At 42.0% G+C, this 14400-nt stretch overlaps 2 protein-coding genes across 2 annotated transcripts; both read right to left on the bottom strand.

Annotated features, from left to right (window-relative positions):
* Positions 1-306: 306 nt before the first annotated feature.
* mybl2a (v-myb avian myeloblastosis viral oncogene homolog-like 2a) lies at positions 307-6196 on the bottom strand. The gene is made up of 11 exons (XM_077732399.1): positions 5929-6196; positions 4943-5014; positions 4742-4831; positions 4450-4670; positions 3872-3992; positions 3710-3763; positions 3389-3630; positions 2472-3174; positions 1676-1918; positions 1369-1569; positions 307-1230 (listed from the first exon to the last, which is right to left on the bottom strand). Exons 1-11 carry the CDS (start codon positions 6040-6042, stop codon positions 649-651), a joined length of 2643 nt encoding a protein of 880 aa, XP_077588525.1. The 5' UTR covers positions 6043-6196; the 3' UTR covers positions 307-648.
* Positions 6197-6858: 662 nt separating this feature from the next.
* Positions 6859-14228, bottom strand: sgk2a (serum/glucocorticoid regulated kinase 2a). Its single transcript, XM_077715686.1, has 13 exons — positions 14113-14228; positions 12536-12601; positions 12259-12320; positions 12077-12134; positions 10273-10356; positions 9477-9608; positions 9285-9397; positions 9176-9212; positions 8917-9003; positions 8298-8393; positions 8023-8178; positions 7854-7943; positions 6859-7764 (listed from the first exon to the last, which is right to left on the bottom strand). The coding sequence occupies exons 2-13, from the start codon at positions 12548-12550 to the stop codon at positions 7609-7611; spliced, it is 1086 nt and encodes a 361-aa protein (XP_077571812.1). The 5' UTR covers positions 12551-12601; positions 14113-14228; the 3' UTR covers positions 6859-7608.
* Positions 14229-14400: the final 172 nt, after the last annotated feature.

Raw genomic sequence — 14400 nt, 5'->3', positions numbered from 1 at the left:
ACCCGAGAAAGTCAAAATAGTTATTATTTGAAAAATGGATGATGTATTTTGCCATAAAAAATGTAATATTAATGTAGAATGAATCAGAGTTTAGTATTTTGGACGTAGAGAATTTTTCATGCAGTAAAATTAGATTATCAATCTGAATAATAATTTGGAGGGAGCATTGAGGCATGCTCAATAAGAAACAATCAAGAACGGGGAATAAAAACAAGAACATTGAATGAAATTATTTGGAAAACAAGATATGTATTGACTTAACTACCTTATAAACAAAACAATCTTTTCCACATGGGTGAACTGGACTCTATTCCAGTCGACCGTGATCCAGAGAAGGTGTGCCAATTGAAAACATCAAGGCACTTAGGGACAGGAACCAGAACCACATTCAGAACTCTTTCGAACTTTTAGGACATGAACCAAAGAAGTATTTTTCACGCAATAAAAGAGGATGAGAAGGTAACAGAAAAAACAAGCCAAAGGAGTGACAGAAAGACCTCCACGGCATCCCGCTATCGTGAAACAAAGATGTGCAAACAACCACTTCAGTAACTGGGGTTGCAGTTTGACTGTAACTAACGGCAAAGTAGGTCAAACGTTACAGCATACGTGCACATATCAGCCAACACACTCGATTGAATGGCGGTCTCACTTGGCCAATTTGTGTTTGGTGACTCCCCCTGATTTTTTGCCAGTCTTTGGTTTTAAAGAGTTCTTATAAAGAAGAAGTCTCTCCGTGGTGTGAGGTGGCATGCGGTTGCGTTTAGCTCGTACGATGGAGGCGGCCATCGGGCAGAGTCGGTCGAAGCCCCCCGAGGTGGCGGGTACCGCCAGCAGCCTTTTGGCCATGTTTTGCAGATTTGGGAAGCGAGTGGCATTTTTCCAGTAGAGCAGAGTGGAGCCGTTTGTCCACAACGGTTCCGATAGGTAAACGTCAAGTTCCGACGTAATGCTCTTTGAGGGGACCGAGGGGACGTTTTCCTCCGACTTGCGCTTCAAACCTGTGCGTTGGGAACCGTTGCGCTTGGCGTCCGGGGGACTCGCCGAGACCTCTGCAGCATCAGCGGTCATTTCCGATTCGCCACCCGGCAGTTGGGATTGGCTTTTCTCTGCCTTGCTGTCTGGATTGTCTTGGTTTTTCAAGGCTGATTCCACAATGACGCGAGCCTCACACTTTGTTGGAGGTGTTAGAAAACCGACCTGGTGCTCAACGTGGCTGTCAGGGAATGCCTGATGAACAAGACCATAAACACATTTCAATTCAGCATTCAAATTGTATGAAGGGGAACAAAACTAGCTCTACATATGACAATGATTCCTTCCAGTGGTACTGGTCAAGGTTCGTTCCCACTAATATCAAGTACAAACCTTCAGTTTGTTCCTCGGATCAAGCACAGAAGCAACTACCAGATCCTTCTGGTGAACCAAGGACTGGAAGTGAGAACAGAGGCCCAGGCGGAGGGCTTTTTTAAAAGGGTTGTAGTGAGTGCTCCGGTCCTCCAACGTCCTATCCAGGCATACGAGAGTGCTGACCACGTTGGCGATGGAAACCGGGTTTCCCAACAAGACCTACAAGGGGCAGCAAGCAGAGATATTCACATCTTCCCTTCTACCAAATAGTGGACCTCATGGAGGCCGTACGACAAATGTGTCCCCCGCCCCCTCAATGACATGCCTGCAAGCCTTCCTGAAAGGGCTCCAGGAGATTGAGGATGTCGAGAACCTGCTCCCTCTTGACCATGATTAGAGGCGGGGCGGTGGCCGAGTCGCTGGCCTCGCTGCGAGCCTGCGCCAGGACAGCCAGAACGCCGTTCCAAGCGGACTCCTGGACCATTCGCCGTAAAGACGCCATCATAGAGTTCCAGCGGAAGTGGCCGGCGGGCGGATATAAAGACACGCCACACTCCTTCGATAAAACCTGAACAAAGACACAAAGGCATATCTTGGATTCTGGGAGTACTCTGCCGGAATCCCGACCTAGGGTCGTCAGTCACCTTGCTTGTAACTAACTTTTTAGATCTCAGTCCAAATTTCCAATGAGATTGAAATGAGGGTTTAGTGAGGAACCCTATGAGTCATTGACTTTGTTATTCTTTAGAAGCGTTTAAACACATTTAGAAGTATGTCATTGGCGCCACTATACTTTAGTTTCATCAGACCACATGACAAGTGTCCAGAAGTTGAAATCATTGTTTTAGTGTCTTTTTGCAAATTTGAATCGGTCATTCTTTTGTTTGCTTCTTGAGGAGAAATGGCGTACTTCTTGGGAAGTAGCCTTTCAGCTCATGTCAGTGCAGGACTCGCATATATAGGCTTAAAATTCTCTCTCTCGATATTGTGTCTTGTATCAAAATATAATTATTTGGGTAATCCTGACAGACCGGAAAGACAAGAGGTTTCATCCAATGCGGCGTCAGACAATGAGATGTGAGATGTTGTGTATTATCACAGGAGATAAACTTGAAGTGTACCTCGCTCCAGTAGGTACTGCCCCTGAAGAACGCCACCACGTTGTGGACGTGCGAGAGGAGGTTTTCCACCACCCGGGAGTTCTTCAGCGCCTCGCCGATCACCAGCTGCAAGGTTTTAGCCACGCAAGCCGTCCCGGACCCGACCCCGGGCTCCGAGAACAGAGGCTCGCATTCGGACGCGCGGTCCGAGAGAAAGGCCACCACTTCGTCTCCGTCCGAATCGCCTCGATTGGACGGACACATGAGCTTGTAGTCGCAGAAGAGACTGTTGGCGGCCAGTGCTTCCTTGGCGCGGTTGAAGAGGATGTAGCCAATGCTCTGCGGGAAAACGGCGTAGCCGAGCAGCACGCCCTCCAGCTCCCGCGCCACGGCGCCGCTCGGGTCTTCGCGGCTCAGGGGGCGGAAGGCCACGGTGGGTCGGCGAATCTGCCACGCCTCGTTGATGAAGTGGAGCTGCACGATGACGACGGGCTCATCGGCCTTGTTGGACCGCTGGCCCGCCCAGAGGTCGCAGGTCACGTGGATGGACCCCGGCCCCTCTTGGGATTTGTTCATACAGGCTTTTAAGTCACGGATGAGCTGAGGCTTGATGTTTCTCTCCACCTCGTCGTAAAGCTGCATGCCAACGGCGCGCTGGGACAGCTTGTGGTATTCGGGGCAGACGGCGGCCATGAACGACCGGAAACCTGCTCCTTCCACAAAACTTTGGAAGGTGGAAAAAGGAAAATGAAAAGAAGAACTGGCTTTCTTTTAGTGCTGGTACTTGGATGTCATGACTGGACTGTATTTCTTTTATATTCATTTCTTTAAGGTTCTGTATGTACATTTTTTTTAAATACAGATGTGAAACACCCAGGAACTGCATTTGTCATGGAATGAGCTGCTTCAAAGTATTGGCATGTCCATTTTCGATGTACCTGAGCGGAAGCATGTCCTCGGCGATCATCCTCAAAGCGGCGTCAGCAAACTTTTTCTGAAGCTCCGCCACCGTTGGTGACGGTGATGGTGCCGGTGATGGTGCCGGTCCTGGGGCAGCGGCGTCCGCAGAGCTGGGACAGCTGCTCTTTGCCGCCGGCATGGCCCCTTTAGACGTCGTCGTGTGTGCAGGCGGGGTGACGCTCTTCTGGGGGATTTTGCACTTTTCTTTCTTTTCTTGGATCTACAGGAAGAATAAATTGAATGTGGAAGAAAAGGGGGGAAGTGTCTCCAATTACCCCCGTTTCAGAATGCAAGCCTACCACTTCGGGAGTCACAGGGGTGGTGTCTAACAAAATGTCACACTTGAAGTCTACCTGCAAAAAGAATATGTTGTAAGTTGGACCTAAAGTGCTAGCAGAGGAATGGCTCGTGCAGGCTTTGAGAAAAAAGGCTCCAAGAATACTAGATTGATGCGTTGCTACCTTTCCTTCCACAAACTGCTGAATGTCAACGGTGATGTTTTCTCCCTCTTTTTCAAGCCTGCCCGATTCAGCTTCCTTTTTCAGCGTGGAGTTCCAGTGCTTTCTCACGGCGTGATCTGTCCTACAAATAAATCATATTCACAACCTCGCATGATCGGAGGAATTCGACAACAAACATTCAACCCACACTTTAGCAGGCAGTGCACCCAAAGAGTAATTTACTAGGCCAACCAAACTTCTAAATACACATTTTCTATCCTAAGAAAAGAAAACAAAATCAAGCAATGTTTTATTTACAGCAATTAACATTAAAAAAAATGAAAGTGAAGAAAGTTTTGGATTTTGGTTCCCATTTTCACTTACCACAACCATTGGTTTCAAAACACATCCAATGCTTACAAACTAAACTAAACATGATTATACATGATTTGGATCATGTTGAAAAAGGAAAGCATCATTTGAATGTTCTAATTAACATATGATGGTGGCTACATAGGTGGCCGTTTCAGTAAAAATGTCCACACAGTGTGCATTTATAGCATAAACAATGGGAAAGTCCAAAGAAGGCAACCACCTACCTTCCAGGCAGCAACTTGGCAATCTCCAACCAGCGGTTGCCAAAGACACGATGAGCTTTGCAAATGATGAGATTCTCCTCGTGGCTCCAGCCGGACTTTTTCAACGAAGGCTCCAGGTGGTTGAGCCAACGCTCCTGACACTGATTCTCCTGCCGCCCCTTAAAGTGCTTGGAAATCAAACCCCAGCAATTGGTGCCAAACCTGCCCACCAACTCTAAGATCTGCCCAAGGCAACAAACAAAATGAGCACAATTACTCTTGGAAAAAGAGGAGATGAAAGGGGCTTCTTTACCTTCTTGTCTTCATCTTCGGACCAGCCGGAAGGCGCCATGTTCTTTTCCAGATGTTTCCAGCGGTGCATACATTGTAATTCTGTCCTTCCCTGTCAAGTCAAAAAGTCACCAAAGATTCATTTATTCTTATTTCCACTCCCTATGAAATGGAGGCCCAACGCATTTAATGTCACAGATGATTTATTCTCGCAAATTCTTACTGGTAACAAGGAGGCAACTGTATTCCAGTTGCGTTCTCCAAAGTTTTTGACCAGGATTTTCAGATTTTCGTCCTACACAGAAGAGAAGATTAAAATCAGGTTGATTTTTGGCACAACAGGGAAATATATACTTTGTACTCATTCACATCAAGTATAATACAACTCTTCTGCGTACTGTCGACTGGAATTGGACTTCACCATTGAAGTGAAACAATTCAGAGTTTTTTGCGTTCCAGAAGTGACCACATTTGGAGAGGTATTAAGTATTATGTAATTTGGAGATTTTGGTATGTATTATATCAATATTACTGCATCCATCAGGGACACATGACCTGGGAATTCTCGTAAAAACACATAAAAAAAACTTTTACAACACTAGTAAAATAAAGGAGTGCTTTAGATCTGTATCCCGTATGTATACATAAAATACATGAGTCTTCCTTGTATGTTGTCACAGCTAAAACTGCTTAAGAGACTGAGGTCTGTCTGCAAAAGTAATAATAATCCAGAAAATACCTTCTAAGTGAATTGGACTATTGTTGTGTCAGTGATTCCATTTAGTGTCACTTCCTTGTCATTTTAGGGGCATTTAAAAGTCACTTTCTGAAAATTTTAGATAATGTCCTCTTATTTTGGAGGACATTTCCAGGCTATTTCCTGTGTGTTGGGCGCTTTGCTGTTTTTTTTTTTTTGGCTATTTCGACGTTATTGCTTGTATGCTTTGGGGCATTTTAATATTACTTTTTAACTCATTCTCTACCACGAACGAGCGAATATGTCTGATATTAAATGATAAAAGTATTTAATTCTTCTAAGAAGTATGAGTAAGCTACAAAGTCAGGCAGAAGAGCCTCCATGTTTAACACAACTCTGCAGCGTCAACACATTCATATCTTACTTAAATCTACATGCTAATAACGACAGCTAAACAACACATATGGAGAGAAAACATGCTTTCTAGGTGGACCTGTTAACTTTTCCCTCACCTCTTCCAAAGTCCATTTCACTTTGGTGGCACCCTTTTCCTTCTCCATCGAGCCACTGTCTGCAATGGTGCACTGGGGAGCATCAGCTTGTTGTGCCATGCTGCCGACACACATTGACAATACTAAATAAAAGTGCTTTCATTTCACTTCCTGTTCATCCATTCACGATGAATCGTCACGAAAAAGAAACCCCAGTAGTGCAAACATTGGCAATTTTCAAATTTGTCCGTTTCGGTAAGACCCCCCAAAGCTACTGACCAAGTGGGATAAAAGCAAAAGGAGGCATTCACGTTCATTAGGAATATCGTTTAACACGTGGAGAGAAACATTTTGCCTGAAGTTTAATACACAGTCGTACCTGTCCACTACGGTCGGCTAACTTCAAGCTGCCTTGAAACATGTCAACAAATGTGCAAATGCGAAAGAATGTAAAGATGGAAAGATGTAATCAGTACTTACGTTACGTGTTCGACTCTGTTGATAAAGACTTTAGCTCTGCGCTAATTAGCAAACTAGCATTGTCCCACGACTTGTGAACACAGCATCTCCGCTGCTAAATGCTAATTGTTATGCTCTCACCACAAGCAAGCGCCATCTGTGGCCACCACCGGAATTGCTACACGGCCAAAATACTTGGTAAAAATGCATCAGCATTGAAAGCCAATTATTTAATATTTAATACACACCTTTTTAAAGAAAATGTTGAAAATGAGCAAACATGGCAGTTTTTAGTTATCTTTGATGGACTCAGATTTATACCGCATTGCTTAATCCAAATTAATTGTAAAAGTAAATTAAACAACAAACACAATAAATGATATACTATACAATTTTTTGGTGGACATTCAATTAGGTGGGGAAGAAAGGCAGACGTTGTAAAAATCAAAATCAAAGACACGGTAGAAACAAAAAGAAACATCCTTAACAAAGTTGAGTTCAAGTGTTCTTTATGGCTCAGAATTAAGTATGATAACAATGTTATACAATACAAATTTAATCTTTATATGTGTGCTTCAGAAGCATCCAACAAAACATCAGATTATTTGGATAATAATAATAATAAAATACCACTGTTTTTCACACTTTGAAACCTAATTATTTTGATGGGAAAGCACAAAGAAAAAAAAAGCATGATGAAATATTCAGTGTTTCCCATATTGGCTTCAACTGTTAATTGGAACAACACCTCGTTTTGACTCCTAAAAATAATAACATGATTCAGCCTTCTTTATTAATCCATTTACAATTACATTTTCAGCTTCCAGATCCAAATGCACTTGATTGCTATAACTGACGATGTCATGCTCATCCTTAGTTTCTTAATAAGGTCCCCTGAAAAGCATTTTTAAGGACACCGGCTGGCATCTGTTGTAACTAACAATATGATTTAAAAATGCTTTTAAAATGCTTCTTTGTAGCATTTTACATTGTTTACTGTGCTTAACCTTTGACAAATAAGCAACAAAATGGGAAAGCGCAGGTCCCCGGGTAACAGGGATGGAAACTTTAGCAGATAAAAGTGGACTCCATAAAGCATGGATCTTTCAAATGCACTCATTCTGTTTCAAAATGGCGCCATTGTCAACGCTTACAATAAGCCACCTCTCTGCAGACATCACCCCAGTTACCTTAGGGGCCACACTTGCTGTTCTCTGTCAGCGAGTCATCTGTCGTGTTCCCTCATAAAAAACTATCCTCGCCGGCCACGTAGGAAAAGCCATTAAAAGCGTTGTTGGCGCTCGTGCTGGCGTTGAATTCCGGCGTCCGACTAATAGAGTTAGAAACCATTTCTCTGGTGAACTCGGGGTCGATATGCTGAGTGTCCGCCGGGCCCCTCTGAAAGACAATGGACGACGGCGGTAGAGCGCTTCCAAATATGGCGGTTAAAGTCTCGATTCCTTTGACCGACTCGCCGTTATACTCACCACGTTGGGGTTGTAAGGAGGAGCGATCCTCTTGTGGTAAATGTCATCCCAGTTGATTGGTGAGAAAAAGGTGTGGTTCTTGATTTCTAACTGGAAAAGACATGAGTCAACTTTTCATCAACTTACCGCAAGAATGACGGGATGTAATCTCGATTTTAAAGATAACTACAAAGTCAGCGATGGCTCCAAAGCGTCGGTGCTGGTCTTTTTGCAAGAGGCCCTCCAGAAGGGAGCACACGGCCTCCGATTTTCCTGGCGGGAGCAGCAGAGGCTTATGGAGAATCCCATCGTACATTTCGCCCACGTCGCGGCTGTAGAACGGAGGCTACCGTCAAGGGAACGGGCACACGTTGTAATTATTACTGTCCCACACACACACATATACACACACACATTTACACACAGTTACTATATTATGAATTGTAAAGATGCTCATATACTTACCAGACTGTATAGCATCTCATAGAGCACAGCTCCAAGACACCACCAGTCAACCGTCCTATCGTAAGGTTCCTTGCGAAGGACTTCTGGTGCTAAGTACTATGTTGTACAGACGAAGAGCAGAATATATACACAAATTTAATCCCTAATAGCCCCTCCTTCCACAGCTACCGTGTTTTCCGCACTATAAAGCACACTTACAATGAATGCCCCATTTTAGAATTTGTTTTTTTAAATAAGGCACAACTTGATTATGAGATTATCTAGATGGCGCTGTAGTAGCAGTAATAGTATTAGTGGTGGTAGAAGTAACAGTGGGGGATTATATTAGACATCCACTAGATGGCGCTGTAGCAGCAGTATTAGTAGTAGTAGTAGTTAGTAATAGTGGGGGATTATGTTAGACATCCACTAGATGGCGCTGCACTAGCAGTAATAGTAGTAGTGGTTCGGAGTTGTGTAAATAAACTAGAAGAACCTGTGCTAAAGGGAATTTTATATTATGATAAGCCAATATTGATCCATATATCAGATTATAAGGCATACTGCTGTCTTTTAGTTACGCTTTATAGTGCAGCAAACATAATATTTCAATTTAGTAGTAGTAGTAGCTTTAATTTACCTCTGGTGTTCCACAAAACGTTGAGGTGGTTCCTTCTGGCTCAACGCCTTCTTTGCACAGGCCAAAATCTGTCAGCACGACATGGCCCTGAAAACGCAAGCAATGAACAGGCTTGCATGAGGGATCTTAAAATATTTAATCAAGATTAACTTAGTACTAAATGTTTTAGAGGGTTATTGTGCATCTCGTTTATTTCAAGTTTAAAGTGCGGGATGCAAAACCTTTTTTTAAAAAAAAGTATAGATAAATGAATGCTCACCTGAGAATCCAAGAGGATATTTTCTGGCTTTAGATCCCTGCATTGAACACACATTGACAGTTTCAGATAGGATGACGATGGAGAATGCTATATTTTGATTTTGTCTGACCTGTAGACAATATTGAGCGAGTGAAGGTAGCCGATAGCGCTGGCCACCTCGGCAGTGTAGAACCTCGCTCGAGGCTCGGAAAAGCATCTCTCTCGCTGCAAATGGAAGAAGAGCTGGGCAGAGGAGAGAAAAAGCACATAAGAAGGTACCATTTAAGTCTTTTAAGACCTCATTGGATTCCCTGGCGCATACTTCTCCTCCGTTGACATAGTCGAGGACGAAGTAAAGCTTCTCGGCAGTCTGAAAGGAATAATGCAGCCGAACCAGGAAGGGGTGTTGTAGGCTTTTTAGCAGCACATTTCTCTCCGCCATGATGTTTTTTTGCTGTGGTAGACAACACGTGAACTTGATTTTTTTTTTAAATTTTCAGGTAACCATAGCTTAAAAAAAACAACACAACAGCATTATATATATAGTTTCTTGGTGAAATTGTTCTAGAAAAGGTCATAGGGTAACGTCACACTGAGCCTTAGTAGTATGCTGGAGTACTCAAATTTGATTCAGTCCACTGTAAATTATTGATTATGATGATTATTTTTAGTGACTAAAAAGGGGGTAGAAAAGTAGGTTGGAAATAATATTTTGGGCACGTTTAACGCAAATGGTTGTGCAGACCTGGCAATATGGCATTATAAAAAGTAAATGTATTGTTTGGCCACTTCTAAAAGATTTTCTTATCTCATTCCGCATCATTTTAATAATGACTGACTCGGTAATTCTGATAAAGGCACCAAAGGTCACCTGCACCAAGCATTTTGCAGATTACATGATATTGTCACGGCGACACTGCTTCAAAACAAAGTTGATAATAGAAAAAGTTGCTGTGGTTCATTAACTGAGCATGTTTTGGTTTCTTGTAAAAGTGTATTTCATATTAATTGCCAAGCAGTTATTGGTGCAAAACGCGTAATGGCAACTTAAATGTCACCTTTTCGTGCATTTTTCATCCAAGTGAAGAAGAGTGCAATATGCAATGGGCGCTGCTCACCTCCTTTTTCTTCAAAATGACTTTCTTCTGAAGTACTTTGACAGCATAGAACTGTTTGGTGTCTTTGAGCTTGGCAAGCACGACCTGCATGGAAGGATTATTTGTGAATGTCTGTTTGTTTACTAAACACTTGACTGCGCCATGTGGACGCTCGACTCGGCCCCAAAAACCCTGGCGTGACCATGAGAACTTTGTGGAAACACCTGACACTGGCAAAATGGAGTCCCACTCAAAAGAAAAGAAGACGTTACATAACTGTGTCTTGCTGACACATGTCGATAGCGATATGATGTGGATGTACTAGAGCAGGGGTGGGGAACTTTTTGGATGGAAAGATCCATAAACAATTCATATTTTTTTTAAAAAGTTAATTCTTTAGAGTCCTCCGATTCTTTAAATTCTCTGAATTTAAAGGTCAACATACATGAAAATGTGTGCCTTTTTTAGTCACTTCACCACTTTGAAAGTACAAAAAGTTGTAAGTACCTCACAGGTTAGCAGAGAGCCATATGTGGCTCCTGAGCCATAGGTTCCCAACGCCTGTACTAAAGGCTATCACAGATTACCTTGATATAGAGCATCCTTTTTGATACCATTCCATAAGAACTGAGAATATGAAGTGTTGGGGCTTTTTAAGGTGGAATTCTTTCCTATTCGAGAGTGACGTACAACTTGAGTTGCTCAAGAGTACTCAGAGTAACACAACTTGAGTGGAATGGTTGGTAAGACAATGTCATTATCATGACACGACACTTGTCATAAACATGAAGAAATGTGAATGGCAAATGTCATGAAGTGTTCTTAAACAGTTCCTAAACAATATACATTTTCAATCAAAAGTAACCTCATTTACAGAATAACACTTAATGGCATGGAAAATATGCCTTCATTCATATTTGTGATGAGTCAAGTCATTATTATGATCCTGTCATAAAAAGCATTCAAGTAAAGTACATCTGAATGCAGCATGTTGAATGTTACAGGATGAAACTTGCAGATTGAATATTTTGACCATTAAAAAATGAAGTGGTTGTAAAAGTTCAATTCACTATGGTACATTTTTGCTTTTGTGGTAACATTTGATGTTACTTTGTCTCCGCTGATAGACGACCTTAAATGACGGTACAGTTAATGATTCATGAAAACGTTATGTGCACACTGTCAACTGCGACTCGGCTTCTAACTTACGTCACATTTAGATACTCTACAACAACATTGACCCCTGCTTACTGCATCAGTGAATCCATCTCCAGCTACATTAACTACATGAATCATTGCAGGAGTTGAAACAGAGAGCAGTCCGGTGGAGCGGTGGGTTGCGTGTCGGCCTCACACTACTGGGGTCGAGGGTTCGATCATCGGTGGGCTCTCCCAGAATGGAGTTTGCATATTTTCCCCGGGCTTGCGTGGGTTTACTCCGGGGACTCCGGTTTTCTCACACATCCCAAACACAGGCTAGCTGGTTCAACAGTCTAAATTGTCCCTAGGTGTATAAGTGTGAATTGTAGTCCTTGTGATTGAGTGTTCCCCACCTGGTGCCCACCGTTGGCTGGGATAGGCTCCAGCACCCCCGCCACCCTTGTGAGGATAGTTGAGTCATAAAATGAATGGATGAACGAATTAAAAACAGATATCATACCTGTCGCAACCAAAATCGCTGACTTAAATGGCAGAACAAGGTGATTTTGCATAACATTAACATTTAAATAATAATTATAACGCAATATGAGAACAAAATCTAAAGTTGAATGTCTGAGTGAAAATTGGTTCGTGTCAACATGATGTGAATAAGTCATTGTTTCACCTTTCCAAAGGTCCCTTTGCCAATGACAGTCAGGAAGTCAAAGTCGGTAGGCTTGGCACTGCAACAAGACAGAGGGTTATCGATTACATTTTGGATGAATGTTTTGTCAACACCACCTTACATCCAGACATACATGTCCACGTTAGTTGTTGTCACATGTTCTGAAGGGTGAAGCTACTTACTGAGGGTTTGCTGAAGGTCCAAGATTGACATCATCAGGGGAGGTGGAGGATGGCGACCGTGGCTAACAAGGTGACAACAGAAATACATGATGACGTCAATGCCCAATTGTTGAACATCTTTGCGCAATATTGAGTCAATCATAAGGGCCAACTTGCAAAGTGTAAAAAAGACGGAAGAAGGAAATGGATTTTTAAATGATTTGACATTTTTGACTTTGCCACTCTTAAACCATTTCCGTCTAGTTGTCTTAAGCAAGAATACAAATGAGCTACTTACATTACAGTGGGCCATCGCTGTTATCCATTCCAGTCTCAGTGGGATCCCTGCATCCGTTTGATAGACCTGTCACGCCAGTCCAGACATGTTTACTTTACTACAAATATAATCAAGTCATTCCCAACCCTGATTCACTTACCGTATTTTCCGGACTATAAATCACACCTTTTTTCATAGTTTGCTGGGCCTACGACTAATACTCAAGTTTCAAAATACATTTATTTCGTTTCTCCCTGGCCACCAAAAGCCTGTTATGCTGTTTTGTTAACCTATAGTTACCTGCCAAACAGTTATGCTAACTGATGGCTATTTAGCCTGTTGTTCTCCATGTTATATTGTGACTTTAACGTATGTTATTTCTTTGTGTCTGATGACATTCCCAAAAATGCGACCTATACACAGTGCGACATATATATATTTCGATTTCTTCTTCATTGTATTCTTTGGCTGGTGCGACTCATACTCAGGTGGGACAGTCCGAAAAATACGGTCATTGATTAGTATATCTTTACTACATATCGTGCAGTGTTTTGGTTCTTCCATGTCTGCCAATAACTTAATTTGCCACACAGCAATAAAAAAAAAAAACTCATTTCACAATCAAACATGTCCACATCTTGCTAATCACAGCAGGTCATAAAACAATGAGCTTTGTTTTTAGTGTTATGGCATATGATTGAAACACGGATCTAGGCCCGAAAAAATGTTGAGCAAAGTGTGCACAGAGCAGGTTGGTCTGGTTGGTAAGGAACAAAGATGCTGGACCAGCACAAACACATTGCAGGGAGTAAGTGATACACTTTGTGTGTTTATATGCCAAATATTGGCTCATTCGTTTAGCTGTCACAACACACAAGAACACACGTAATGTGCGTGCATAAATCTGTATACACACAAATCCAAGATAAATATAAGACCAGTAAAAACAAATCAAAATCGAGGATACGTTCCGATAAGTACATTAACAAATGTGAATGTTTCAAACATATTACTACATTTCTTTTTCAACACCACTTATCCAGCTTTGAAAATGTCTTTTCTTTCTTTAAAAATCATCCAATAAAAATGTTAATGTAGTGTATATGTATATATAGAATATTACGGTGGTTGGTGAAAACTTTTAGAAAAAAAACGACAGCCATAATTTAATTATTTGACCACATTCACCAAAGATCCGTTATCAATAGTTATGATGCAGAGAAATTAGATATTTCGATATTTAAAAAATATATATTTTTAAACTTTAGGAGATGAGTGACATTGCAACCGAACAACAAAGTTTTCTATTTATATCTGCAAATCTGCATAACCATGAAGCAAAGAAATAAGTGAGGGTTGCCTCAAAAATTTTCATTTCACTCAGTTCACCCAGATTTCTTATCCTGTTGTTTTGTTGACAAAAAAAACTGAAAACACCCCCACAACATCTTAAAACTTAGCAACTTGAATGAAAATGCATGACAAAGGAATTGAAAAAGTAACGCTTCAAAGGCCACAACAGCAGTAAAACAAGCTCTTTTAAAAAGGTAAATAAGTATTTAGTTGTGTAAGAATTGGGTGAAAAGCTGCATGCTCACCTGTAAATGCAGAAAGCCGACCTAAGTGTGAGTGATCACTCAAATGTGCAAAGGGAGTCACTCAGCCGGCAATGGCTGATCTCAGGTCAGTTGTGCTCCTGAGGGAGTCAATGATTGATGAAAAGCTCTTCCAAATTGGGCGGGGTGACTTGCTATTTTTATGCCCACTTTGCTTTTCCTGCTTCTCTAGTACTTGTGTGAGCCCTATTGGTCATTTGTATAAAAGGCTCCTGGAAAGCAGTGTTAAACATACAGCCTGGGGGCCGGAAGAGGCCCAACCGGGTGGCA

This window comes from Stigmatopora nigra, chromosome 1, assembly GCF_051989575.1.
Source record: "Stigmatopora nigra isolate UIUO_SnigA chromosome 1, RoL_Snig_1.1, whole genome shotgun sequence".
Classification (NCBI taxonomy): domain Eukaryota; kingdom Metazoa; phylum Chordata; class Actinopteri; order Syngnathiformes; family Syngnathidae; genus Stigmatopora; species Stigmatopora nigra.
The sequence above is the reverse complement of the archived record's forward strand: the minus strand, read 5'-3'. Positions and strand labels throughout refer to the sequence as shown.

Bases quoted from the DNA above. Each gene is read 5' to 3' on its own strand.
- mybl2a (XM_077732399.1), bottom strand. From the start codon at position 6,042: ATGTGTGTCGGCAGCATGGCACAACAAGCTGATGCTCCCCAGTGCACC. The intron at 1,919-2,471 runs GTACACTTCAAG...GTCTTTGTTCAG, and splicing joins GCAGTACCTACTGGAGCGAG to GTTTTATCGAAGGAGTGTGG. The intron at 1,231-1,368 runs GTTTGTACTTGA...CTTGTTCATCAG, and splicing joins ATCCGAGGAACAAACTGAAG to GCATTCCCTGACAGCCACGT.
- sgk2a (XM_077715686.1), bottom strand. The intron at 10,357-12,076 runs GTGAAACAATGA...CCTTCCATGCAG, and splicing joins GCAAAGGGACCTTTGGAAAG to GTCGTGCTTGCCAAGCTCAA. The intron at 9,213-9,284 runs GTCAGACAAAAT...TGTTCAATGCAG, and splicing joins TCGCTCAATATTGTCTACAG to GGATCTAAAGCCAGAAAATA.